The sequence below is a fragment of the Anopheles ziemanni genome, chromosome 3 (assembly GCF_943734765.1).
Source record: "Anopheles ziemanni chromosome 3, idAnoZiCoDA_A2_x.2, whole genome shotgun sequence".
In the NCBI taxonomy this organism is placed as follows: domain Eukaryota; kingdom Metazoa; phylum Arthropoda; class Insecta; order Diptera; family Culicidae; genus Anopheles; species Anopheles ziemanni.
Window position 1 is genome coordinate 10,858,074 of NC_080706.1, and position 27,311 is coordinate 10,885,384.

At 47.8% G+C, this 27,311-nt stretch overlaps 1 protein-coding gene across 1 annotated transcript; it reads left to right on the forward strand.

The window, feature by feature from the left end:
- The first annotated feature begins 612 nt into the window (after nt 1–612).
- Nucleotides 613–27,311, forward strand: LOC131284050 (protein hairless-like). Its single transcript, XM_058312905.1, has 5 exons — nt 613–1,483; nt 23,348–23,494; nt 23,580–24,032; nt 24,069–26,873; nt 27,283–27,311. The coding sequence occupies exons 1-5, from the start codon at nt 613–615 to the stop codon at nt 27,309–27,311; spliced, it is 4,305 nt and encodes a 1,434-aa protein (XP_058168888.1).

Here is a 27,311-nt window from a genome sequence, read left to right on the forward strand (position 1 = left end):
TAGCCTGAAAAACGCGAGAGAGAAATCTGAGACTACCGACAAAAGCACACGGGCGATTGCAAGCGAAAGTGGCTTGCAAAGTCGGTTACTACGATCGAGTCGACCGACACAGCGGAGCAGAAACCAGGCAACGCGTTACCTTACATGATGCTGGAGCGTTATGATTCTACTACGTAACGCAGATATTAGTACTTGGAACGTTCCATCGCGCAGGGCGTGATAATTAGTCATTTATCGGTGGCGAAATGAGGTCGCTTGACGGAGGCAGTTGGATCCTCGTTGAGCAATCTGGTCGACAAATGTCGACTGCTGGTATTATCCTTGTCGCAGGAAAAGTCACAAAGTGAAACCCATTCAACATTGCTCCCGAATTCCAGCGTACTGTCTTCTCTTGCATAAAGACCGTCTTCGGTCATGCCTTTCTATGCGAGGGTTTACTAAAACATTTGATACTCATACGTGGATAGTCAGTCGTTTCGCGCTGGGTTTGGGGGAATCTAAACCAGCGTCGCAAGGAGTGTACCTCAATTCCGCTGGCTCGTGTTAGAATCGGCCTAGACTCGCGCATATTTTAGCCGGCAGTAGGTTGCGGTTTGGTGGGCGTGCTGCGACATGTACGTTATCAATCCGGCTCCCGGACCGCAGGACCTACAGACGACAGCCAGTAGTTACGCGTCCGCCGCAGTTGCCGGCGTTACCCACCGTACGGAAAGCCCCGTAGAGTCACTGGAGAAGCAGCAGCAGCAGGAGCAGCAAAAGCGCAAAGAACTCCTCAGCCAAATACTGACAAAATGCTCGGTCGATATGTCGGAGGAGGTGGCCAACTTTAGCAGCCCCGGTGAAAAAGAATCATCTCGTACAGTAGCAGCAACCGACAGCGGAACCGATCAATCGTCAACGGCACCGACGGTGCCAACGGAAGGTTCTCCGTTACGTTCGGAGGTGGATGAAAGTGTAAGGAATGGACCGCTCGAGGCCACTGCCAACGGTGACGCTGAAAATGCCGCCCGAGGCACCCCGTCACCTGCTTCGCTGAGGGCAGCGGTATCGCCTGACCGATCACCCGCACGGTCAACCGCCAGCTCCTCCAACACGTCCCTGTCGCCAACGTCGTTGGCCGAAACGACGAAAGCATCGCACCCTCTGTCCGACGCGGGCGAACAACCACTTTCGGCGAAACCAACCCCGGTGTCCAATTTCGCCAGTGTCGTACATCCGAAGGAACGTGCCCTCAAGTCGATCGCAGCGGCGGCCGCAGCTGCAGCGGCCGCGGCAGCAGCGTCGAGCGCCGCTTCTCCAACCACCGAACGCCATCACAGTTCCACGAACGGGGCGGACGGAGCGATAGCACCGGCTGGAAAGGTGAAACCACCGGTGGTTACCGGTGGCCGGGCGTTACTGAATGGCGCAAACTGTATCTCACCGGGAAACATTACCGGCGCTGGCGCGGCGGTGCACGGTGGCAGGCTACAGTTCTTCAAAGGTAGGTGGTTCAAATGTCACTCCCAATTGCTGAGAATCAAGCGCATATCATTTGTGGGTATTTTATCTATTTTATGCGCAATTTATCTGTTTGAAATCGTATTCTCGTTGATGGAATCCTCAGTTCCAATTGCACACACCTTGTACGGACGATGCAGTGAATGAAAGATTCAATTATCTGTAAGTCCCTAGGGCTTGTGCTTAGTCTGTGAACATAAGTTTACCGATCATCATGAACAGATTGTAATAACTTTCAAAGCCAAATTTTCAAGCGGCTTATGTACATAAAGGTAAAGCGAAGGCACACTAGAGAAATGTTCCTGCTCTAGTCTCAATTCACAAGGCTTAAATGTAATGAATACAAACTTGGATAACATTTACCAAATTCTTTTATTTTACTCAATACTCTCAATACTTGACCTCTAAAATGGCTGCAGTTTGAATACGCTGTCCCGCGGCAACATCAATCTGCCGTGCATATTGGGTACATCACCTGCTGCGAACATGATTCGTATCTTCCCGCCCCTGAAGTTGGAAGCCATTTGACAGTTCTGATCACTGTTGATCGTGGTAATTGATTTGTTGGCGCACACACCTTGCCGTGAGTGATTAGCACATCGGTGTTTGGAATGTGGTTGTGTTTCCATTCCATTGGCCATTTTCCAATCACCTGTCGTTACCGTTGATTGACTTCTTTCGCATTTTGCATAGACGAGCGAAAAAGTAGCACCGTGATAGAGGCAAGGTGTGAACATGAATTTTTGAGTAAAGGATTAAATCGTCCAATAACCTGGCAGGGGTTATCATACAATCAAAAGTAAAAATGCCTGATGGATTTCGAAAAAAAGTCTCGTGGGAAGCATTGTGGTAGGTTATTCAGCATGGAGTGCCAACAGTGTGGTATTATATGGAGAATCCTATCGGACATCCATTGTCACATTGAATTCGTTTGGCGAGGTCACCATACTCAGGCCATCGCGGTTTTATCGGGGCGCAAGCACCTCCTGGCGTGTTTCTCAGGGAAACAAAGAGCGGGAATGATTACACTCGGCAAATCTTGACCATTCCGGTGCAGTGTGGGTGCGGTTATATCTTCTTCTTATTCGACCGAACCCGCCAATGTCCGGATGATGGAGGCTACCTAACAACTGCAGGCCCTCGGGAGTATCACGGATACAGCATTCAACCAAACGGCGGGGGTCCTTATCGTCGCGGGACAATTATCATTCCATCGGTCGTTCCCGCGACCGCGGCCGTCTGGCCGATTCATAACCGTGCGCCGCACGATTACGCTCTCTGCCACACCTCCGTACGCCTGCGCGATAAGGGCGTTCCCCGGCACACGGTACGACCCGACCCGACCTACACCAGTCCATCGGGGTTCGAGCTCCGGTGGAGGCTGGTGTAAGCCGCCACCGATAAGCCACCCTTGTGGTCGTCGTCGTCGTCGTCCGGCTGAAGCGGCCTCCGGGATGGGAGCCTCCTCGGCGGTGGCAGCACCGGCTAACGTCCACGTTCTTATCGCTTCGCGCGCCGATTAGTTGACGGTGGTGGCGCACGGTTCGCGTCACCAGCATGACTTTCGTTCGTTTTGGGGCGATTTATTTTTGGGAAGTCTTTTTGTGTGCCTCGTCTTTTTGGAGCATTCCTTAGCCGCCTCAAGATTTACGGCCGTGTGACGACAATTGGGGCGCAGCGTTCGTACCTCCCTTGGTTTGGTGGCTTTCAGCGGTTACCGTTTGTTTGTTGTTTCTTATTGTTTACTGCCCGGCCTATCGTGCCGATTGGCCTATCATTCATTCGTACTTTTTTCCCGAGTGAAAGGAAATGGCCATTCGGTACGGTTTCTTGTTCCCCCTCGGGTCATCCGATGTTACGTGCGGCTGGCGCTGGGAGGTACTGTATACTATATGTTTCTTCATTGACGTAAAATCTCCTGACTGCGGATGCGCAAAAGCTGCTGGACAAAATCGTAATCTTTACTCACTGTGGTTGCGAGTGGGAAGTATGATTTTTATTTTACGTTTTCGAGCAATATTTTGCTACTAAAGAATTAAATATACTAATTTTTTTTAAGAGTGTTATGTTAACCAAGCTTCTTGTTTGTTGTTGACCAAAATGAATCAAACGTTAAACATCGTTGTATGGTGAAAAATTGTTGTCACATTACATGTTAACTCTATTTCAAACCGAAATTATTTCTAGCAGATGTTACAATTCGTCAGTTGTTGTGCAGTTTTGTTAGTGTTCTAATAAAATCTGTAAGAAAATTTATCGTCAGAATATTGTCTACCCGTTTTAGGCATCATAGTGCAATGGAAGCAAATGTGTTGGGGTCAATGATTGGGGATCCGAAAAAAAAATGGTAGGCAGAAGCACCGCATCGTCCTATGGTGGCTTGACTATCAAACAAAAAGACAAATGTAAAAAATAACACATTGTACCACTAAGGCACATTAGTAGATGCGACCATCCTGCGATTGTGTCGCGTGGCCTCAAGTTATGCGCAGGATTGATAAGTTTGTGGCTTTGCGACAAATGTCGCAACTCCAGCATGTGAGAACGTAGCTCGAAAAGGCAGCAAATCCGCTCGACGTAAACCTTCCGTGTCTTTCCCTTCTGAAACTTCTGGTTTCCCCTCGATGGCCGCTGTAGCGAAGTCAACCCCGCGACTTTGCTCACTCAATCCATTTGATTCACTTATAACAACGCGTAGGCGGTGGTGTCGGAACAATGTACACTTATTTCGTCGTTTAATTCGTTTGTCTCGGGCTTGTCTTTTCGCTGGTGTAGGAGCATTCGCGGGGAGAATGTGCCGTGAATGGCAGACAGGTTTAAGGAGTGTAGCGTGTGAGGTAGGTTTAACAATGGCGTCGGCAATGGAATGTGAAGCGCTACATTAATTTAAATCCCGGCGAGTCGGTTTCTACAGCGTTTGGGTGGCTCGAGTCTTGGGTTTTGACTAAGCCAACTTCGTTCGTGGTGCAAAATAATCTCAGACTCGATTTTTGGATAAAGAACGAAATGAAAGAAATTTTGTTTGGAAACTTATCAACGTATGCGCTTAAAAACATGAGTTGGCACTAATCAGGCCAGGTCCAAGTATTATGAAAATCTACGCATTAGGTTTGCAGTGCGTTATCGCAGGGGGTTAACATTTACGTAGGTTATGTATGATTAATTTGAGAGCATCCTTTTTTTTGTTAATAATTTGTGGAAAAATTTCTTGTGACTTGTGATAACCTTTTAACATGATAAAACTTGCAAGTGGCTTGAGTGAAGGTGACTGAAACATAAAATAATGTGACTTTTTGCCGGATCGGAATAAATTTCAAGCTTTTATCTCTCCTCCTCATCCAACCCCAAAACAATGCTATCTGTTTTTTTCCCCACGCAGTTCCTGCGGGTTTTCCTCCCCAAGAAGTCACTGCTCTCTGCGGCACCGGATCGTCCCCAATCTAAGTCCACCAATCTAAGCGGGCCAAGCAAGAAGAAAGAAAATCCAGAGGGGTCACCAACAGCCGGGTCACTTCTGCTGCTGCTTACTCCTTCGAACCGTATGGTTACGAAAAGCGCGTCCACGGGTCCGTATCGTGCGCACCGCCGAAGCGTAACGGTGGCGGAGGTGGCTCGCGTCTCCCCGAGGAAAAGTCTTCCGTTTTGATGGAAAAAGAGTTAAAAAAAAAATTAAAAAAAAACTTGACGATGCACCTTCGCGGGGAAATGCTGAAGAAGCTGCGGGGGTGGCAAGGAGCGTGAAACAATGGGAGACCGTGTCGGTGAATCGCGGCGGCTTCCTGGCTCGCGAGCAAGAACAATATACCATGGGAGAATATTAGTATGCGTGAGAGAATTGAAATAACGATCACCTTTCCCCGCGGGTTCCGGGCTCCTTCGACAGCTGGCCTCCGACCACCCCACCCTCAATCTTTCCATGAAGTTCGGACCCCCCGATAAATGGGCCGCGAGAAAACAACCCGCCATGTTGAACCCCTCCAGCGCGAAAAGATAATGTTGTTGGTTGGTGGTGTTTTCATTCTTTCTTCGTCGAATGAAATTAAGTAAAACACTTCTATTCGCTAACTTGTTGAAGATTCCATAATGTGCCTTCCGGGTGGTGGAAGTGTTCGGGGCAGAGTTTGAATTTTCCAGCGTGCAGGAGACAATTGAATTGAGGCTTTCCGGTGAAGAAGGAAGCCCGAAGGAATATCGTTTTGTATGAGAGTTTCTTCTTGATCACCACTAGATTTTCATTCGTCGTTCTATTACCAAACTATAAGAAAATGTAGTAACGCCAGATCTCCAATTATTTCTTAAGTTGTTCATTAATGAGTTGTAATGTAAGATAGCTTGTTTGTAGCTCATTTTTTTTCCTTTTTTCCATAAAAACTTTAAGCATATATATTTTATATCATATTCCTCATTCATTTTCTGTTCAATTACGTGTTTTTCTTCTTATTGTCCTTCAACAAATCCTTCAATTTATAATGCCTTTGCTTGAAGTGGTAGATAAACGATGCTTCGGATCGCCGGACACATCATAATTAGTGTTGGGTCGTGTGCTACTGTGCTACCCAACACACACAGCACAGTAAAGTGTGACATCACACACGACACAGGAAAAAATTGTGGTACCACAGTAAAGTTTTACCAAATAATACAGTCATAACGTTATACCAATAATTTGTTTTAACCGTTCTTTGGTTCCTTGGTGTACCAATTCCATAACTACCATAGGATAGGAATAAATTTTCCAGTATTTCTAAGTTTGAACATCGTTCTTACATAATCCAAACATTATTATTTGTATAAAAAAACTGTCACCATACTAAAAAAGGCTACAATTGAAGCTCGATAGGCGCCAAAATACTTGAAATAAAAAGGACAAAAATTTAAAATTCTAAAAACTGGATTTTCGAATAGATCAGCTTTTAACAACTAATAATTTTTTATAAGGAACACCTTCCAAACATTGGTTTGCTTATGGATTATATATTAAGTTTAAGCTACAGCCCTCATCGAGCATGCATTATATCAAGCAAAATTATGCATCTTATTCGCGTTGTTCCTTAGAAACTGTGTACTAATTTTGTATTGTTCAATTCTGGGATACTTTTGCATCCTTTTGTGATTTTTTTACGCGTAGAGATACAACGAAAGTGGCATACCCTTTTTGAATCGAACATTTTGACCACACTGAACATTTTGAATCTAAAAGGTGTTGCTGAATAAATAGAGACGTTGTATGACTGTATGACACAAATGTGCTACCACAAATGCACAATACAGTAAATTGTGTGTGGTACCACAGTACGGCACATCGAAAAGTGTTACTTGACCCAACACTAATCATAATACTTGACGTGACTCCTTTCTTTCCTCTTTCTACCTTTTTATAAATCGATGCCAACACTTTGCATCCATCGATATGCGAAATATTTCTTCGAATCGGTCCGTTTAAAGGCACACGCTAAACAGACCTACCTGCCACACCGCAGGTGGGCCTTATCATTAGTGAAGACGTGCCAAATGGACGTGCGGTTTGTTTAGTGGTTCACGATTGTACGGAATGTTTCTTACGGGCGCCTCGCAGAAAGTCCCCGACTTCAGTGACGAAACACCGAGCGGTGAAAGTGACGGTAGCTGGCGCCGCCTGCGGGGCCACAACAGCGGCCAACTCAACTCCCCATGTCCTAATTGTGCAATTAAGCATAATCACCATGATTGGGAAAGCGGCTACGTTTAGCTTCGGTGGCTATTTATGTGTGGTTGTTAATGTATATGTGCTTGTGTGTGTGTGTGTGTGTGTGTTTCTTGTCTAATCGGCGAAACGTGCCACCCAGCACTACACTTTTTTCGCCAATTCTCACCCCTCCCTCCTCCACCCAAAAGAAAGGACAATCGTGACAATCGCCAAAGGGGTGGGGTGGGGGTGTATGTAAAGCCAGCAATAAAAATGGAAAGCATAATGGTTCGGCCATTTAATATGGCACCATTACTGGTAATTTAATTTAACAACATAATTAGCGCCAATCGAACCATCATCCACCGACAATTGAGCTTGTGTTCGCGCGCGGAGGTGTTGGGGTCAACTACACGGCACAGTACGGTTGTTTCTTCTTGTTTTTGTGTTGTTGTTGAAATCAAATGAAGAAAACCATTCGGTTGCGAATGCGATACGATTGATGATGGCCATAGGTGTGAAGCGAGTGAAATTGCTTCCATTGAAGATGTTTATTCAACAGTAAATGCATCAATTTGTGGCCGTTGCCATCGGTCAGATTTCGGCTTAATTTAATTGTTATTGGTGCATTAGATAATGCTGCCTTCAATGTCTTATGCCATTGATAATTAATCGTGAATCTGGTGTGTTTTTGTGAGGTTTTTAATTTTGGGGAAAAATTACACGAGGACCTCACCTTGTCTTGCACCGTATTTGAAGAATTTACACTTTCATTATCATGTTAGACTATCGATCGCGTGCTTTCGAACTTGCGTCGTGCATATTAAATGCCGTTTTAAAAACATGTTTTCCTCCTCATCATGTTGTTGTATTGTATAAACATTGACTTCATTAATTAATTTTTTTCTTTCCTAATTTTGTTGCTTTGGTCCTTTTCGTATGTTTTAATTTGTTTTTTTTTTCCTCACATGTGCCGGTTCATGTTGATAAACGTGGCGATAGGTTTGTGATTGTTTTTGTTCACTTTTCTTGTTGGTAGTTTTTTGTGTTGTTGTTTTTCGGACTCATTGTACACCTTTGTTTTTCCTTCATCGCGTCATGGGTTTCAGGTATGCGAATGCAAACATATCCAGCCATACACACTAGTTTGCGACACTTGTTTCTTCTGCAAACAATGCCATGTTGCTTATTGTGCGCCACGATCGTTTGACGCCAGAAGCGTGCAGGCAAGGGAAATAAAAACACCAATGCCTTCGGTCGGTAAGGAAACAGGGGGAAAAACCCCAAAACACTAACGGTGCCAATCAGCGGCCGCGCATAACGCGCGGCACGGCCAACGCGCGAAGAATCGGCCAAAGACGAAAGGAATGGAAAAATAAAATCCTCTGCGGGAGAAAAACAGAATTGCGCGTTGCCGAGGCGAGCGGTGGAAAATCGTTGCGGCTGGTAATGCTGGAAAATGTGGCTCTCGTTGTGGCGCTTGCCTTCCCCCCTCGCCGACCCCGTTTCCAACGGCCTCCTGCCATCGGTCTTTCTTGTGCTCCTGTTCGTTTTTCTTCACATTTGTTTTTTGTCCGTTCTCCTCTGCCACAGGCCACCGGGACGTGAAAATCGGTACCCTCACCTTCCGCGCGCGTATTCCTTCTGTTGCCTACCCTAATCCACGCTACCAAAGGTGGCTCAAACGACGAGACGGTGTGGTAGCGAGTTAATCGCGCCAAAAGAAAACAAAAAGGCTGTGTGGCTTTCCCGGTTCGCGCGTTGGGGGGCTGGAAAAGGTGGGGGGGCAAGATGGTTACAAGTTGCAGATGGAATGAAGCCGGAGAAAGAGCGAGTAAGGGGCAAGAGAAAGACAAGAAAAACATACACATACACACACACACACATACCCAACAACAACAACAACAACGGTGGTGGCAAACTGTTACGGCGATCGCGCGCGCGTGCGCGTCCAATCACTAATGTCCACAACCTGCGCCACTTCATCCACCACTGTGGGTCCCCTCCCACCCGTACCCTCGATAGTCATAAGATTCCCAGGCGGTACCTCTGGCCGCTTACCGTCTCTCCCTCTCGCCCCGGTTGGTTGGAGGGCAGGCAGGACCGCGTCGGGATTGGAATCTCCCCCAGCCTGACGCGCGTGTGAGGAAGCTCGAGACGATGGAGGTGAGGGTGCGTGTAAAGGGTAAGTGTCCGCACGCCCGTGTCTGCCAAGCGCGGGCAGGGAAAACCGCAGGGCGTTATGAGCAACTCCTGGCGGGGAAGAGAGAAATGCTCGGAAAAAAAATCAAAACTGGTGAAAAGCAAGAAGAGTAAACACATCCGCTTAAAGTAAAACCCCTCGAAGGAGGAGGGCGGGTCGCGCTGGGTGGTTGGAAAAAGGAAGGGAAAATGAAGCGAAGCAAAAGGAAACAGAACCAAGAAGCAAGTGGATTGAATGAAAAAGTAGTAAAAAGAAAAAAAAATGGGTGCACCACGTAGTAGTTGTGCTGCAGCCAGTGATGTATCGTATGGTAGAAAATCTACCAGTCGCGTTTTGTTCGCATCCTTTTGTACACATCTACCTCGCGGAATTTACATTTTGTTTCCGAAATCATCCTCCAATCATGCTAGGCATTCCGAGACGCTTTCAAACTAGAGTTGTGTAAATCTGATTCAGATTCATTAAGCACAACACTTTTTCAAATCCGTCTTTTTTTTATTTATTTTGAAATTTATTTTGGAATTTTATTTTATTAAAATTAATTTATTTCAACTAAATAACATTAAAACCAAGTCGTTTGTGTGCGGTTGGTGGCAATACCAACAGGTGTAATTGATAAATTTTCATACTACAGTACAGAAACAATCAAGTCCTAGTGATTATGTTGATCGTGATGGTAATATTTGTGACGGTAACAAAAACATTAGATTCCAAAAACAGTTTTCATTAGGTTGAACAAGAAAGCCGTAGTCACAATTCTTCTCCAGTGTTGTCCAACCTTTTCGACACTCAATTTGTTACTAGTTTTCTTTAAATATTTGTATTTTTGTTCGAAAAAATCTGGTAAAAACTACCATTTTCAAACGTTAATTTTTAATAGTAAAGAAACTTGTTTTAAGCATTTTTTTGTTTATTTAATTTAAAGAAAACCCCTTTTCTGCTTTCCTTGAACGTTAGTAGAAACTCCCAGTTCGGTACAACACTGGCCAGAAGATAAAGCCTCCAGAAACCCCTTTCCCCCACCGCTCTTCCCTACCTGTTTTTTTTTGGTTAATCACCGGCTCTCCGGCTCTATCCATGGTTATTTTTCCCTTCCGTTTTTTTGTTGTTGCTCGACGATGATGAGGAGATGAACGCGCTTCTTTGGCGCTTCTTTCTCCCCAATGGCCGCAATGGGAAGAGGAACAGCGGCAAGGAGAGAAAGAAAGAGTTAAGAGAATATGGGAAGAGGAGAAGGTTGGGGTGGGGAGTAGACGTTGGGGTAAGAAAGAAAGGCAAAGAGTAGAGGAGAAACGGAATTAGGGAGAAGAAATATGGGCAGCCTCATAAAGTAGACTTTGGTTATGTCGGTGGAGGGTCGGTAAAACCGGGGGGGGGGGGGGGGGGGTTTGGGGTAGTTTGGTTCGAGCGAAGGGGGTAGTGATAGAGCTGTAAAGAAAACCAGCAAAAAGAATAAGGAAAAAAATGAGTGTGTGTGTGAGAGAGAGAGATAGCGATCACCCGGGGAAATAGGACTGGAGCATTCGTTGGAATGAAAAGGCGATGGCGCGAAGATGGATATCCAACCGATGACAAGAGAAAGATAGTGGTATGTGTGTACGTGTGTGTGTACGTGTGCGGTTGAAGGATGATCAGAGGGTGGGGAGGGGGGGGGGGGTTGTTAGCTACCCCCAGGAGATGGAGGAGGAAGTAAGGAAGAAGGGGGGGTTAAGACGGTGAAATTGGGCTCGTGCTACATTCCACCGCCACCATCGCCACCTACCTACCTTAAACCAGCTCCCCTGCACGTTGCCACCCGGCTCACACCTCCTTCGTCTCCTCCCCATCCCCCCTCCCCATCTCCACCCCTCTAGCATGTTTCTTATGCTGTCATGCCCTCTCCATCGTACGCCCAATTCGCCGCCGTTTTCGCTCGCCTCCGAAGGCGGTGGCGTTGGGTTTCCTTTTCCTCCAACCTCCGTCCTTACCCCCTCCCCATCCGTTTGGGGCACGCGTTGCGAACCCTGCGCGGATCGTGGCGCACACCACAACACCGTCCCGCCTAAGCCACTGCGCGGGCACTTGGGCACGGGGTGGACAAATACAACATCGGTTTTGTGGCTCGTGCCAAACACATTGGAGATGGATGGACGGATTGCAAGCGCTATTGGTGGCCGGGTGCTGGTGGTGGAAGCGTTTGGTTTGAGAGAAGGGAAAGGGCTGCTGCGGCGATGATGGCGCGGCGATACAAGCGAGACACGATCGTTGCGGTGTGCGTTAAGCTGCTGCTCTCGTTTTCCACTTCGCTCGTTGCGCCCCCCCCCCCGCGATCTGGCGCGATCTTGTGGATGGTTGGAAATCGTTTTTTCTTCGCTTTGTTTTTCTCTCCCCCGTGTGTGTGTGTGGTTTTTTTTAGCTCCAACTTTTAATTTCTTCGCTTTCGAAGGCTCCGGGGCTGCAGCCACGCAAATCAAATGACACCTCAATGTGAAAGGGTGTCTACCCGGGGAGGGAGGGCCCTCGAGACGGACGAGAGATGAAATAGATGAGGCAACTACCTTTTGACTCCCGGTACCGGATCGAACCGACGTTTTGGGAGGCCTTCTCCTTCGGCCTTTGTTGCTCTCCTCCCGTTTTGGATGCATAAACCCCGCTCCACCAAGCCAACGCACCGGGGCCCCCTGATGAAAAGCACGTTGCGAGCCGTGAAAAATCGACCCCCTCCCCCTTCTTCGTCCTCCTCCCCGCACGATATTGGCGAACCGAGTGGGGGGACGGCTAATGTGCAGCGCGAAACGCAGCCGGTGTTAAATGTGTGATAATAACGACGATCGCCTTCTCGATCGGTGGCCGCCGCCTCCAGTGGGCCTCCATCCGAGACGAGAAGGGGCAAATTGGAATTGACCATTGGGTTTTTATTGCCGGCGATCGCGTGTCGTCGCAGTAAAACCGAGCTTTTAGCTCAACGCACACACCGATTAATGGGTTTCCACGCCCGGGTCCAGCTTTAAATGTGGTTACGAATGCGGATTGTGCTCCAATTGTGTTCGGGTGTGGTTGCTGGCCGCCAGTCACCACCGACGGCGGACCGTCAATTTCCTGGTACACATGGCGTGGCGTTATGCAGCATGTTCCAGCAACGATTACAACCTTCGCAGAGGTTACCCTGTCCTAGAGCGTGTTTTTATTTCCCCATCAGCTTCGCTCAAGTGTTTGTTTTTTAAACAAGAGTTATACTGCTAAACGTGTTCATAATTGTACATTGAATTATATATCGATATTATTTAGTATTTAAAGATGGGCGAAATAAGATAACTAATAAATAAGATCAAGAAAAATCTTGCTTGAGGAGGAAAATAAAGAAACCTACCTTGAAACAGGATAAAACAAATACATTAAAGCCAGTTTAAGCTATAGTAACTTTCACTGATATCTTAATTGCAAACATTTTTCGAACCTTCAAACCCCTGGACTCGTAAGCACGAATTACTTTTATTAACTTTTATTTAATTTTAACACCAAGTTATTACAACTTTTGGTTTTGATAAAATAATTGTTTGGAATTTGATTCACAAAGCAATTTTTAATGCTGTTATTCTTTAATAAACAGCGTTATGGTTTTCAAGGATCTTGTGATTGAAATCAAACTGAAACTGGTTGTTATTAAATCTTTTTCCTGTGAGGGTCAAATGCTAGGAGTAGCTTTTTCTTTGGCTCTCCCAAAGTTGTGTGTTATGAAGCGGGAAAAGCAATAGACAGAACAGGGCGAACTCTCCTTTTTTTGTTTTCCCAATCTCCAACCACCGGCCGAGAGTGAGTTGATGTGACGAGGGAGGAGGGAGGAAGGCGCTGGGGGTCGATGGGTGCAAGGTGGAATAGGTGAGCGAAACCGAAGACAACGACCGCCCGCCGTACCCTTCGATGCTGGCTGGCAACAGGTGTAGCAGCAGCAGCAGCAGCACCAGCAGCAACAACACGAAACACGGCAGGGAAAGAAACTACCACGACCTGCCCTTAGTGAAGGATGCTGCAGAGAGGGCAGGAAGAGGACGGGATGGTATGGGGTGGTAAGGGCGAGATGGTTCACTGGTGGCAAAGGGGTGGACAGGTGCGCTGGAGCTCGGGACGTAATCACACTCGTCATCGTGTGCAGTGCAAGAAAGGTGGGAAGGGAAGGTGCTACAGAGGGGCAAAAAAGTAAAACATAAAAGAAACATATAAAAATAGGTACATCAAATCGGGGAACAGTGAAATATAGCTGGGGGGGAAGGAGGGCAAGAACCCACCCTTAGCATGGGTCAGAAAAGAAATATTGTTTTCAAGTTCAGAAGGAAATGTAAAAAAAAAGAAAAACCAAAAGATAGAAGAAGAGAGATAGAAAAAAAACCTATCTCATAAAGATGGAAACAGAGGAAAATGAAGATGAAAACAACTGAAGGAAGCGCAGAAAAAAAACGCCATGATTGGGGCACGAGCGCAAAATGTTTCGGTTCGTAGAACACGATCAACCAAACACGGGCCGGGCGTGTGCACGGACCCTGTGGAAAGCTTCCCCACCATCCTCCCCAACCCGCCTCACCCTCTTGTCAGCCCAACCCTGGTGTTTGCCCTCATCAGGGCACAATTTTCCGTTTGTCTCGCTTCAGTTTCTCGTTCACTTCGCTACTCTAGACCCCTCCACGCGTCGTTTCGTTATGCTAAAGCCGCTAGGAAAAGTAATCTCTCCTGCTGCTGCTGGTGCTGTTGCTTTGGTCTTCCTGGTGCGATGTCGGGGAGCCTCTCCCGGAGCGGCCAGCGAAAGTAGGGCTGTGCCTCTGGTGGGTTGGGGGCAGTGGCCGGGTGCAAGCAAGCAAAAAAGTGACAGCATCACGAATAAATCACCGACCGTTGCTCAACACACCAGCCCTTGTTCAGGAAAAGCAGTATGGCAGTATGTCTCTTATGTTTTTGTTTTTCGCTTAACGGTCGTTTGTTTTGACTGTTTTGCGAACCTACTCCAAATCGGCTCGTAGTTTTATTCGAGCGCTCATAAAGTCGTTTCAGCATACAACTTCTTCGAGCTACTTCTATGATTTAATTAAAGCATCAACACAACAACTACCGCAGAACTTTCGTTGGCTAGCGATCAGAGTAGATTTGAATTTTTATGCATACGAAATTTATCTTTCGCAATCAAAAGCATCAATTAGTAACAGTTGAAGATAAGGTGGACATTGTTGATGAACCGATATTTAAACAATAAAGTAAATTTAATTATCGAAACGAATCATTGGAAGTTTCTACATGTTAGTTGTTTTTTATTCAGTTGTTTTAGTCATATCAGTTTGTTTCTTGATTTTAACTTCTGATAAATCATTTATCAATCGGTACAACTCCTCGATGTTACCAAGCAAATGGCTCATCATGTTTTATTTTACTGCCAACTACTTGTTTCGCTGAGCAGTTTTTTTATTTATGCTGAGCGTTAGTGCAATTTTCGGAATTTTTTTTGCGTATCTAACATAATTTAAACTATTCATTTACACAGTATGGTATTGGGTCGATCTGTGCTGAATATTTTTTCTTCCCCATATTGTTGATACTGTTTATGTGAAATTACAACAATTTTCTCGTTGCGGTAATTTTCTCCGAATGCACATGTTTTTCTCTTACAGAGTTTTCGTACCATCTTCTTACATTGAATTTCTTTCAGGCACTCTACAACTCGCCTGTTCATTTCCATGTTGACCCCTCGCCCTTCCCTTGTCGTATGTTGACACAGGCTTTCCCTCCTTCCATTCCTTGGCGTTTCCCTCCTCCCCCCTCCCGCAGGTCACGCTCTAGATAAATAATTATTTTTCTCCGCGCGTTTCGATAGCGCGCCACCGATTCTGCGTGCCGTAGTCATTTTCCTCGCCACCGTGTAAGTATGATGGTGCACTTATTACATCTCATCCCAACCCTCGGTTGCAGTGTTTTTTTTTCGTTGTTGCTGGAAAATACCCGACAGCAACAAGTCTTTAGTAGCCCTCGTCTGGTTGGTGTAGTGGCCTTTCCCGCAGCGATCGGCGCAACCTTTTGCGAAGACGTTTTGCTACACGGATTGGTTTGCTCCAGTTACTCGTACTTTTAGATTTTCCCGGTTCCTTGCCGTTCGTAACCCTCTATTACGAGGCCAGTAGTTATTATCAGGGGAAATTACCATCGATTGAGACACGCGCGCGCGATCTATCTTCCATTTAGCCATTCGCTTCACAACTTTCCTCTGGTTTTCGTCAACATAGGACTTCCGGGAAAATGGAGATGTGCCTTTGTGGGACCTCTGGTGGATTGCTGGTTCTCTCGGGTCATCTGCGCTTGAAAAACTCCCTTTCCGGAAGCACGGATCCCACTGTCCTACATGAGCATCGGGTTTTGTTTGTTTATTCGTTCGATTGAAATCGAACGGCTCACTGAACGGCAGAAGCACGCGGTTAGAAGGGCAGTCCCACAAGACCGGGCGCAAGGGCAACATCTTGGCGGAGGCTACCTCGGTCTTCACGTCAGCCTCGCCCCAGACACACAAACAAACACACACACACAGGACTGCCCCAACATGTTCACTGTTGGAGTGCAGTTCTCGCGTGCCGCGTAATTCGAGTGTACTTCGGTTGTTCCGGAAGGAGGAGGTCTGGCGATGCTCATTTAAATAAAAGTAAATAATTTATCTGCACCCCCCTGCGCGCACCCTCACCATGACCGATATGTTTCGTCCGACAGGTGAACGATCATTAGGGCACAAAGCATCGTTGAAAGTTTGCGGGTGTTTACGGAAGGGAAAGACATGAACCAGTAGTACAGTTGGCCGACGGGAGTGAAGATGTAGGTTGAATAAATGGTTGTGCTTCGCTATGGGTTCACTGGAAGGTTTCAGAATATTCCTCCAAGTATCGGTTTCGTTACAGCTTTACCTGTAAGGAATTGTCACGGTTCAAAACGAAACTAGTAATTTTCTTTACACTTTACGTAACTCACGTTGGTGGGAATTGTTTAGTGTTTCAACACAAGGAAGTTAGTTTATATTTTCTTAGAAGTAGTGTTTGGAAACCCATTTATTTGATCTTGCACAGATGATTACAAATCAAAGAGTTTATCCACCTACCAAAGAATGATAGAACTTCAGTGCACTTCGTGTCCAGCAAGTTTGAATGAAAATTCGCGTTCATATGCATTCTGGTTAACTGATCAGCAATGCGTTGAATAAAATCCATCTCGAATCCGGACGTCACGGTGTTCCCATTAAAAATCACCCCCAAAAACCAACAAGAAAGCACACAGGCGTACACGAAAATCGACGTAGTAGTAGATACTTTTTTGGCGTGGGGGTTTTTTGTATGGTTTTGTAAAACCCGTTGTTGGGTGCCATCCGGAGAGGAAGCATACAAGCAGGAGCATGGGAAGAAAAATAACACCCAGAAAAAGGACTTGAGCCGTGGTTAAAAAGGAGCAAACGACACACCACCAACAACCGTTCGCCGGAAAGGGGAACGACGGAACGAGCGGAACACAAAAATCTACCATCTGTCGCTCATCTCGTGTTTTTGTCGTGTGCCACTGGCCCCGGAAAGGATACGCAAAAGGAATGAAGAGGGAAGTGTGTGTTATGTTGTTGAAAGAGAGAAAGAAAAAGAAAGATTAAGTCTGACATAGCTGTACGATGACGATGATGATGATGCTTCGCGCATTGTGTGGGAGAAAGTGCGATGGCACTAGCAGGGAAAATCAAATGTGCAACAAGGATACAGATACCGTTGTTCGTAAGCCGGGAGGGATGCATAACTGATGAGAGGGAGTGACAGAGAGGGAAAAACTGAGAGAAGAAGGAAGGCCCCGGACCGGAAATGCCGGAAAACGTTCTAAAGGCTTCTTCTTCTTACTTCTAGCGTAGCCCTGTGTTTTTGTGTGTGTGTTTTATTTTTTGCTGATTTTTGTAATCTCGTAATTTCGAACGCTTTCCGGAAGCAGGACACGAAGCCCAATAGTTTCTCGTCCTCGGATCCCTTTTGGGGAAAATTCGTTGGTGCCTCACCTGAACCGAACGCCACAACCAGAACGGATGTAGGATACTTTTGCATTCCTTTTTAATGTGTGTGTGTGTGTGTGTGTGTATGTGTTTGACTATAAAATTCTTTCAACGATCGAATGTATGTGTGCCGGGTGAGTTTATGTTCGCCGAAGGGCATACAATTTGTATTTTCAGCATGTTTAAGAGGGGTGTTTTTCGTGCATCTGGCATGGGAATATATGGTATGGGAAATTCAAGCGAGAGTGAGACGGCAAGCATTATTCCACGGTACGTGCGAAGGAGATGGAAGACGGATCGGTGTGCGGGGCAGTGAATTTAAAAAGGGATGCTAACCAAACCAATGCCGATTTGGACGTGACAATTGCTCTAAAGAGTTTCGTCGACAACTTTTTCGCAAACATCGATCGACTTCAACGACTGTAGAGCGAAGGAAACATGTTATCATTTTTATAACAATAAAACAAGTTTGGCGGAAAAATGCTGAATCATGGTTCATTTTGAACTTTACGATTTGGGAAATGCGTAAAAAAAAAAAAATGTCAGGCCGATAGACCCGACCCCCCCGATGATAGTGCCGGGAAAGATTAGATAAACTGGAGGAGCAAATTTAAACAAAAAGAAAAAATGAAAAAAGGCAAAAGAGAGGCCTTTGCGCGCCGCTGATAAAAACCGCAACGCACTGTATCGCAACTGCACGGCGAGAAAGGCAGGTCGGGGTCGTCGTTCGTGTGGTGCTGGTGTTTGTGTGGTTGCGCGTAAAAGGGTGCAAGAGCGAGAGAGAGAGATAGAAAGGGAGGGGGGCGGGGAGAGAACGAACAGGCGCGTACCATTATTGTTTGCTTGCGTGGGCGTCATGGATTTCGTATTGCGCGTAGGGAAAAGGGCGTGATGATAAGAGTGGCGTCAGGAAGAAGGTGGCGGAGAGGCAGGGCTTTTGGCCAGAAGAAGGGACCGCAGCGAGGAGAGGAAGGGCGATATGGATTGTAGGGTTGAATTGCGCGAGGACGGGGCAGAATGTGGGTGTGTGCCGTAATGATTGTGACACGCGCCCGCGCGTTTGTGTGTTGCGCGGCCACGTACGTGCTTGGCGGTGCGTGGACAAGGGAAACCCTACATGGTGGAGGCGCCGGGAGGTGACGGGAATGTTGGTTTGTGCCTTGCGTTTGCCACTACCAGCGGTGGAAGGTGGGAGATAGCTGAAGGGTGCAATGGAAGGCACCAGACCGGCACGGTTGCGGGCACATCAAGGGTTGGGTGGAGGAATTGTGTGCCCCCGGGAGGGAAGCGTTTAGAAGAATAGTAGAGAGAAAGAGCCATTTCCATTGTGTGTGTGTGTGTCAGTGTGTATTACACAAGAGCTGTACAGATGGAACCTGAATATGCACGAAAGGGATGCCCTTTTCCAGCAAGAGCATGGGCACGCGATTCCCTATTGCACGCGTGTGTGTGTGTGTGTGTGTGTGTGTGTGAAGGGCGTCGGGAGTGGGTTGGAAAGTGTGGCCGGAGAAAGGGGGTGGTAAAATCATTGTTGATGTTTTCATTACTTACCCCCTTTCTTTCACCCGGGGACGCGTGCTCGTTTTATCGTCCTGTCCCACCCCACCGTCACCTTCCCACCCCCGTTCACCCACTGTCCTTCGTTCCAGTGCATCTGTGTTTTCCGTTAGGGGCCCCTCTTTCTTTCAGGTCATCGGATCTATTTGGGCGTTTAAGGCCCGTCACCATAGTGCATTTCACACCGCACCAAGACTGGCGCGCGACGAACACTTGGCCGTAGGGTGTCGTGTGTCACTGCGTTGTCTACTGAAGTGTCGAGCGCCATATGATCGTCATCCAACTCATGTCGGTTTTAGGTAGAAGGTACCTTCCGTAGAGAAAAATAATAACCAGAATGGTGAAGTCGTTCAAAAAAAAGAACAAAATTCCATATACACTGCTGGTACTGGAATAATTGGAATCGTTACAGTGCTGGCAGGACCAACAGCAAAACTAAGACAGTATGTAACAGTAGATCGAAATAATTAGGATGGTTTCGGATGGATTGGATTTGATTGACATTGAGGACACGGTTTTGGACTTTTCGAGGTGATTGTCTTTTGAGTACGAAATGTATTGCCGCATTAGAAAAATCCGGAATTGAAATCCCGATATGAGTTTTAAAACATTACTGCTCACTTATTTTTAGCAGAACAATTGTGTTTTGCGCTGTCAAGGATAGCACCAAACATGTTGTTGATAAATAATTTACAAACAATTTAAGTTTTACTGTAGAATAGCGTTTCCACAATCGATTTGTTTTAATCAATTCATTATTCTTTGATGTGATAACCTTATTTTCTAAACAGTTATACCCGTCTGTAAGATTCACCTCTGATTTAGGAGATTTCGCCAGAAAGATGCACGTGCAAAACCATCGCACGTCACTGTACCGTCGTTCAGCTAACAACTGGCGTAAATCCAACGCTACCGTTTCGCGTCTGGTTTGCCGGTGCGTTTCTGGAAATGGCTTCAAAATCCTGCCGAACGAAACAGAGAAAAGATAGGAAAAAAGGTAGAGAAAGTTCACCGAATGGCGTGCGCCGAGGAAACAACGGGACAGGGGTGGAGGGTGGGCAACTATGACAACAGCGTGGCAAATGGCGCCCGCTTCGCGGAGCGTACCACCAAGCGGCCAAGAGAAGTAAGCAGCGCAAGAGGACGGCGGTGGCGGCGCGAATGGCCTAAGCCAAACCCAAGCTGTGAGTGTGTGCTGCTGCGCGCAGAGTGCGCTCTGGTGGATGTGTAATAATGTGTGCGCGCTAGGCTCGTGCTCTTCCGGTCCGCTTTCCCCGCTTTCCGTCCTCCAAGGGGAAGGGAGCCGCGCACCGTCCTGCTGCTGCTGCAATACAGAAGGAAGGGCACGTGCGCGCCGCGCTAAAGGCCGCGCTTAGGCACGAGCCTCGTCTGCGTCGAAAGATGAAGTGTTGCAACCAATCCCTCTGTCCCTCTCTATTTCTTTCGCTTCACGGCGGGTTCGTGATCGTCGCGCGATCATGCTCGTGATGTGTAGCCGGAATGTCCCGGGGAAAAGGGGTGTGAATGAGAAGAGACGCTGCTCTGTTTCTCTCTCTCTCACTCCGCGAAGATGATGGCGAACGCGATCTTCTCGCGCGATTTGAACTGTCTTTCTGCGGCGGCTTCTGCTTTCTTCGGGATTTCTCTCTCTTTGTTTGCCAATGTCTTTAGCGTATTAGAGAAAGAAGGAGAGACAGAGACAGTCGGTATCGAATCCATTTGAGATGAGGATTGTTTTTTTTGTTGATCGTTACGCTGCTCTCGTGTGTTGATGATGATGATGATGACGATGATGAGTCTTTAGCAGCAAGCAGATGCTAGCTCCAGCTGGTGTGCTGTTGTAACATATCCTGCGCCTACTTTTCCCTAGCACCGCCTGCATTAAACTCCTCTACTTTGGCTGCACCACGTAAATGTTTTGTTTATAGATCACTTTACTTCTACAATTTAGTTGTGTTATCCTAACTTACGCTGAAGAAATTAAAAACTTTAGAGACGACTTCGATTTACATCATTGCCGAATGAAGTTTCACCTAAACGTCCAAGTACATTTAATCCTGCGCAATCTCATCGTTATACATCCGATAGTTACGCATTTTCCAACTTGTTCGACTCCGAAAATAGTCCATTGTAAAATAACAGCCATCTTGGCCATTCTAAGATTAATTATTTATATATTGTACAACCTAGTTATAAATTTTCTTTGTATGACAAATGTAATAAACTTCCAGAGAGTCTTCTTCTAAGTTTTCTCCCCCAAAACTTCAAACACAATTAGAAGCAAGTGTGTTATTTAGTACACGTATCGGTCCAAGTTGGCTAGATTCATATGATCTGTGCTGTGTTATCCTGCTTTCGTTCGAACCTACAGCAAAAACAGACTCTGGAAGACGACAATATCCACATCCTAACGTCACCGAATGTCGGTCATTAAACGGAAACAAAGTGACCATAAATGAGCGAACCCCGCACCCCTGCCCGGTCATTTCACATGCGAACGCTAAATTTCTCCCATCCACTGGGCGAGAAATTCTTGGACTGCATTAACCCAATCAAACGATGCTGCTGTCGTTCGTTGATGAGGACCCGCTACCTTTCGAAAGACTTCTCCTCCCGCTTTGCCCAGGAAACTCGTGGGGCGTGGGCAGATGCCGACGACGGCGATGGTGCGGATGATGATTATATGATTTGATTCCGTCGATGATCTCTCCAGATTCACCACCGCCCCTCACCCATCATGCCATCCCGTGCCATTGGTTGCCCTCTCGGTCGGCTGTCGCCGTCCTCTGGTGGTGCTGGTAGGAACTGGCAAGTGCCTGGCCCTCCTACGACTGATTCAAGCGAATGATGAGCAATTTTCGAGCCCCGGCCGCGATCGGGTTCGAAACGGGCAACTACCGGAAGAACTGCTCCCACGGGATTTTCGGCTCCGTCTGGAATGGTCTTGAGCGTGCGGTTTGGTTTGCCGTACATCCCCTATCTCGGGTTCCCCGCCTGTGTTTCGGGGGAGATAATAAAAAGCATTAGACTCGATGATCTTGGCGGTCGGAATCGGAGGGAATGGATCTAAATGAATCTGTTCTACCTCCGTCGGCCGTTCGATGGGACTTTTTACACTGTGATCGACAATGTGTTCAATAAATCGTAACGGATTAAGCATGGTCGTTGAAGCTGAAAAAGGTTAGCAATGGCGTGGGAGTAATCGATCTTCGATTCGATCAATCGACAATACTTTACACATTTGAATGGTTGACAAGTATAAATAAGAGTTTCAAAAAGGTTTTCGTGACCAGCGCCTGGTATTTGGGTTCCATAGTTGGTTTTTTTGATGTTGTTTTGTTTTGCATGCTGTTCATCTTTCATTTTTATTATCTGCTGTGATTGGCATATCACTACTGAATAATTGGTATAGGTACAGTCATGCAACTTCTCTCCTCTGCATGACTTTAGATAGATTACGTATTATCTATTGCTTTCTTCGGAATCCGCCATGCGAATCGCCGCATTGAATAGATTTTCCATTTCTTGCCACTCTTGATGGACTTTCTTCAAGAGGCATACACAACATGACACAAGGCTCTGTGTTAAACTGAACCTCCATCTATATAAGCCATTCTTTTCCGTGAATGGAAAATTGGCGCACGTACGGAAACTGTTCCGCCCTGGAAAGTCTCAAACAAATGACAGAGCAAAAAAACAGGCGCGTACTGGCGAACAATTGTACACATAATGTCCCGTACCTCTAGGGCAATGGAACAAGAAAATAAAATAACAAAACCAGCACTAGATGCACAATACTGCCAAGCACGCTGGCAAAGAAATGGTACAGATCAACATCGTTGATTCCGCACGGTGGCGGAAAAACAATGGAGAAAACGGTCAACTCAACCGGAGCTAACAGCGACCGTGCTGTGCTGTCTGCTACTGAAGCTGGAAGAAACGAGAAAGGAAAAGACACAGATGACACGTTTCTGGAAAATCACACCAGCAGTGTGTGTGTGTGTGTGCTTTGTTTGGGTACAAAGTGCGCGAGGATCAGGTGCGATACGATCTCTGCGATCGAGCGTAGGACATGGAACTACTATTCCTGCTTATCTGGTTGCTGATGGGGAAAGTGAAGTGACAGTAACTGAAAAGCTTGTTAAGTTTTTATTCATAAAATTGATAGAATGCAGAATTTTGTTCGGGCTACGATCAAGTCGCTTGTGATAAAGAATCGTAATGCGTTCTTTGGATTAAAATGTTATGTGTTTAATTTTGTTAAATTAACACATTTAAATGAAGAATAGTTTAAGTAAATTAATTCTACTGTGACTTTAATATGATGTATCGCAAATTTTCCCATAACCACGAACCAATCACTAAAGCTTCCCTCTTACGTTGGATTTTTTTATTTTTGCAGATGGAAAATTTATTCTGGAACTGGCACGCGCGAAAGAGGGTGAGAAAACTAGCTGGATTTCGGTACCGCGCAAAACCTTCTGGCCCCCGACCGTATCCTCTACCAGTGCCAACTTTCACAAGCACGAAAGTTCCACCTCGCTCAGTTGTAAGTAGTTGGTCTTTTTCCGTTGAGATCGTTTTAGGAAAACAGAACTCAATTTAAACCAAAATACGTTCCTCGCCATTTGCAGTTTCTGACGACAACAGCTCGATCCAATCATCTCCCTGGCAGCGGGATCACTGTTGGAAGCAGGCGAACCCCCGTGCAAACATCTCGAAGGAGCTCGCGCTGTACTACTTCCGACCACCGAACGTGCGGTACCGGCTAGCGCGTGATACCCGCGCCCGGTTACGTCGGAAACGGCGCCGTCCGTACGAAACCACCCTGCCGCCAGAAGTAAAACAGACCGAGTCTGGTCCACTGCTACCGTTCGACATCGAAAGCCGTCGAACGGAACCCTCGCCGTCGCAGGAGTCGGGGAGAAATGAAGATTCCACTGAAGGTCCGGCTAGCACTGGTAGCACAAACAAACCGACGGAAGATGGCTGCAGCAATGGGGAAACACCGATGGACACGTCCGAACCAACACCTGCTGCACCGAGTGAAGGGGACGAGCCGGAACAGCGAGACGCTGCTTCGGGAAGTAAATCGAAGAGTAAAAAGAAACACCCGGGGAAAGCGGCCGAGGGAAGGAAGGATACGAACGCGAAACCTCGTAGTAACGGTCACCATCCGCTCTCGAACGGGCACAACCACTATCAGCCCGAGCACGTGAGGGGCGGTGGCCGGGGACGTTGTAAACGGGCTGAGGGAAAGGATCTGGCGGCGATCGTGCAGGCACTATCGGAGCAACAACAGCAGAGGGTAGCGACTGCCGCCGCCGCCGCCGTCGCCAACCATGCCCCTCCATCGTTTCGGTTAGGTGCGATCGCGGGTGGTAATGGGAACGTGCGGAACGTGGTGTTTGGGAGTGGTGCCGCATCGCAGCATGTATCCCCCCGGAAGCGTATCCTTCGTGAACTGGAAAAGGTATCGCTCGAGGAGGGTAGCAGTGGAACCACAATGAAACGATCGCGTCCAAAGTCTGGTGGTGGAGGGAGTGTTGGTGGTGGTGGTGCTGCTGCTGGTGGTACACCGGTCATTGTGACCGCGACGACCGCTACTCCGCTTTCTGCGTTGCCAACAAACGGTGCGATGAATGGTAGCAGTAACGGAAGTAGTGGTAGCAGAACGAACGGACACCTTAATGGTGCCGCATCTGGTTCCAATGGGTCGATTGGTGGGAAACATCTGACGAACGGGGTAGGTAGTAGGTCACCGGTGGCTGCTGCGTCATCCACATCGGTACCTCCCCCGACGGCGACTCCCGTTGCACGTCCATTCAGCAGTTACAGCATAACCTCACTGCTTGGACATACGACGCAGAGCAGCGAGTCTTCCTCGTCCAGTGAAGCGGCGGCACATCGCAAACCGGACCAAAACTCTTCCTCCGGCTCGGTTGCCTCCGTCACATCCACAGCTAGTCATTATCAGCACCATCATCAGCAGCAACTTCATGGGCATCATCATCCGTTGTCGCCACACCAGCAGTACCAGCACCAGCAGCAGCTGCTGACGTCGTCTCCAAAGTCACCGACGATGATGGACCTGCATCACCAACATCATCCGCTACTTCCGCACCATTCGCAGGCGCACGGATACCCCCAACCAGGATCGTATCACGGCCCCAATCGATACCATGGCGCTGGTAGCAAAAAACGCTCTCCGAACTACGGCAACGGTGCCACCGGTGGTTCCCCCGGTGCTATGGAACAGCAGCAGGGTGGCCCACCTTACGGTGGTGCAATCCGTTCACCGGATCTCAGCCCTAGTCCCGAGCACCACCAGCACGCACAGACGCCCCAGCATCACCATCATTCCGGGCACCATCATCCGGCCCACCATAGCACCACACCCGGTGGAAGCGGCGGATTCACCCGCTACCGGCAACACCCGTACGGTGGCAGTCCGAGCAGCTACACATCCGCCCCTTCGTCGGCACGCTTTTCTCCTTCGCCCAGCACGAACGACTCCACTACGCCACCGTACGTGCGATCTTCGTCGTCCTCCTATCGCGCCGCCTACCTCGCTGGCAACAGTTCCAGCTCACCACCGGCTACCAACGGGTCTCCGCAACACTATTCGCGTGCTTCCCCGCTAAACTTTGGGCGCGGTGCACTGCCGTCCTCGCCACCACCATCTTCCGGGTCCGCGCATCATCCCCAGCATCATCAGCAGCAGAGCCAGCGCGGGGGAGGCAACTTGTCACCACGCGCTTCGCCAAGTAGTACTAGCAGCAGCAGTGGAAGTCATGGTAATGGGTCTGCCACTACGCCAACTTCCGCAATGGCAGCTCTAACAACTAGTAGCTCACCGGGTAGTAACGTGCGCACCGTGCCGAAGAAGACGGCCGCACTGAGGCAACCGTTTTCGGCAGCGTCGATGAGCGGTACTGGTGCTGGTGGACATTCACCGTCACGCGAGCGGTCCCACTCCAACGCATCCAGCTCATCGTCGTCACTATCGGTGAAGAAAGAACTGCAGCTGCTTCCGGATGGCGCGGGAACTGCTTCTTCCGATACCGTTGATGGTCCAGTGTCCCTGGCATCCTCTTCGTCCGCCACCATGCACTATGCATCCGGTATGCCCGTATCGTCGGCAGGTGCCACAGGAGGAGTCATTCGACCCAGCACGGTGATCGCTTCGCCCTCGCCCCATCATCATCATCATCATCATCACTCCGCGGCGGTTGCGGCAGCTTCGGCCAATCCATTCTATTCCCTCTACCCACCGCAACTCGCCGCGTCACTGCTTTCGGCCGGGCACGGCATTCCACCATCGGCCGGCGGCTCATCTTCCGCCAGCAGCAGCTCACCAGCAAATGCAGCCGCACTGGCAGCAGCATTCCATCCGGCAGCGGCAGCAGCGTACTACCAAATGTATAGCGCAACGATGGCTGCGGCTGCCTACCGACATCCGCTCTGGATGCACTATCCCGGCATAGCGGCCGTTGCGCCACAAGGACCACACCACATGATCGCTCCACCACCACCCGCCTCCCTCGCCACGATTGGATCCACCGACAGTCGACGGATGGATCATCGAAACGCACTCTCACCACCATTGCCGCAAGGGATCGCACCCGCCTCCTCTTCGCCACCTATTCACGTCACGGATAACAGACCCTCCGAGCAGCAACAGCACCAGCGTCTACATTCCAGCCAGTCGATTCCGGCCACTTCGACGGCAGCAGCACTTAACTACAGTGTGACTGCGCTCACCTCCTCCTCCTCCTCCCCATCCACACGCGGTGCCGTTCCATCCGGAAACTGGGCCACCGGCGGTGGTGGCGGGGAAGGGTACCCTCATCACGATCATTCCATTGCTGCTCCCGCCGCCAAAGAAGACCCCAGCAATGGTGAGTGCCTGCGAGGACAGCGATCATGTAAGGGCAGTGGGGGACTACTATTGGAGCAAGTCACCTTTTTTTATTAACCATTCTCTCTCTCTTGTTGTGATTGACATTTGGTTCGCTACCCTTATCAGTGCAAATTTTCAATTCGGTTTCCTTCTCAATGTTTTGCATTTAGTTTGCTTTTGATATTTTTAAGTTGGAACAATTTTTTAAATGTTTTGAGTGGCAACGAATAGTATTTCTTTTAAAATGTTTAAACATATTTGATTCATTCCATTCCAGATGCTTTTCAATTGCAATTGGTTGGTATTATGCATGCCAAATTCTTAATTAGCTTCACTTTTGTTCCTTATTTTCCAATTATGATCGTTTGGATGCTATGTCGTGACGTTTACCAAGTAGTACCTCTTGCTTATGCTATCATTCTTGTATTTTTCAGATGTACCTCTCAATCTGTCCAAACATTAA

Coding starts and splice junctions, on each gene's coding strand:
- LOC131284050 (XM_058312905.1), top strand. CDS start 613: ATGTACGTTATCAATCCGGCTCCCGGACCGCAGGACCTACAGACGACA. Junction 23,495..23,579: donor AAGTTCCACCTCGCTCAGTT/GTAAGTAGTTGG, acceptor CGCCATTTGCAG/TTTCTGACGACAACAGCTCG. Junction 26,874..27,282: donor CCTGCGAGGACAGCGATCAT/GTAAGGGCAGTG, acceptor TGTATTTTTCAG/ATGTACCTCTCAATCTGTCC.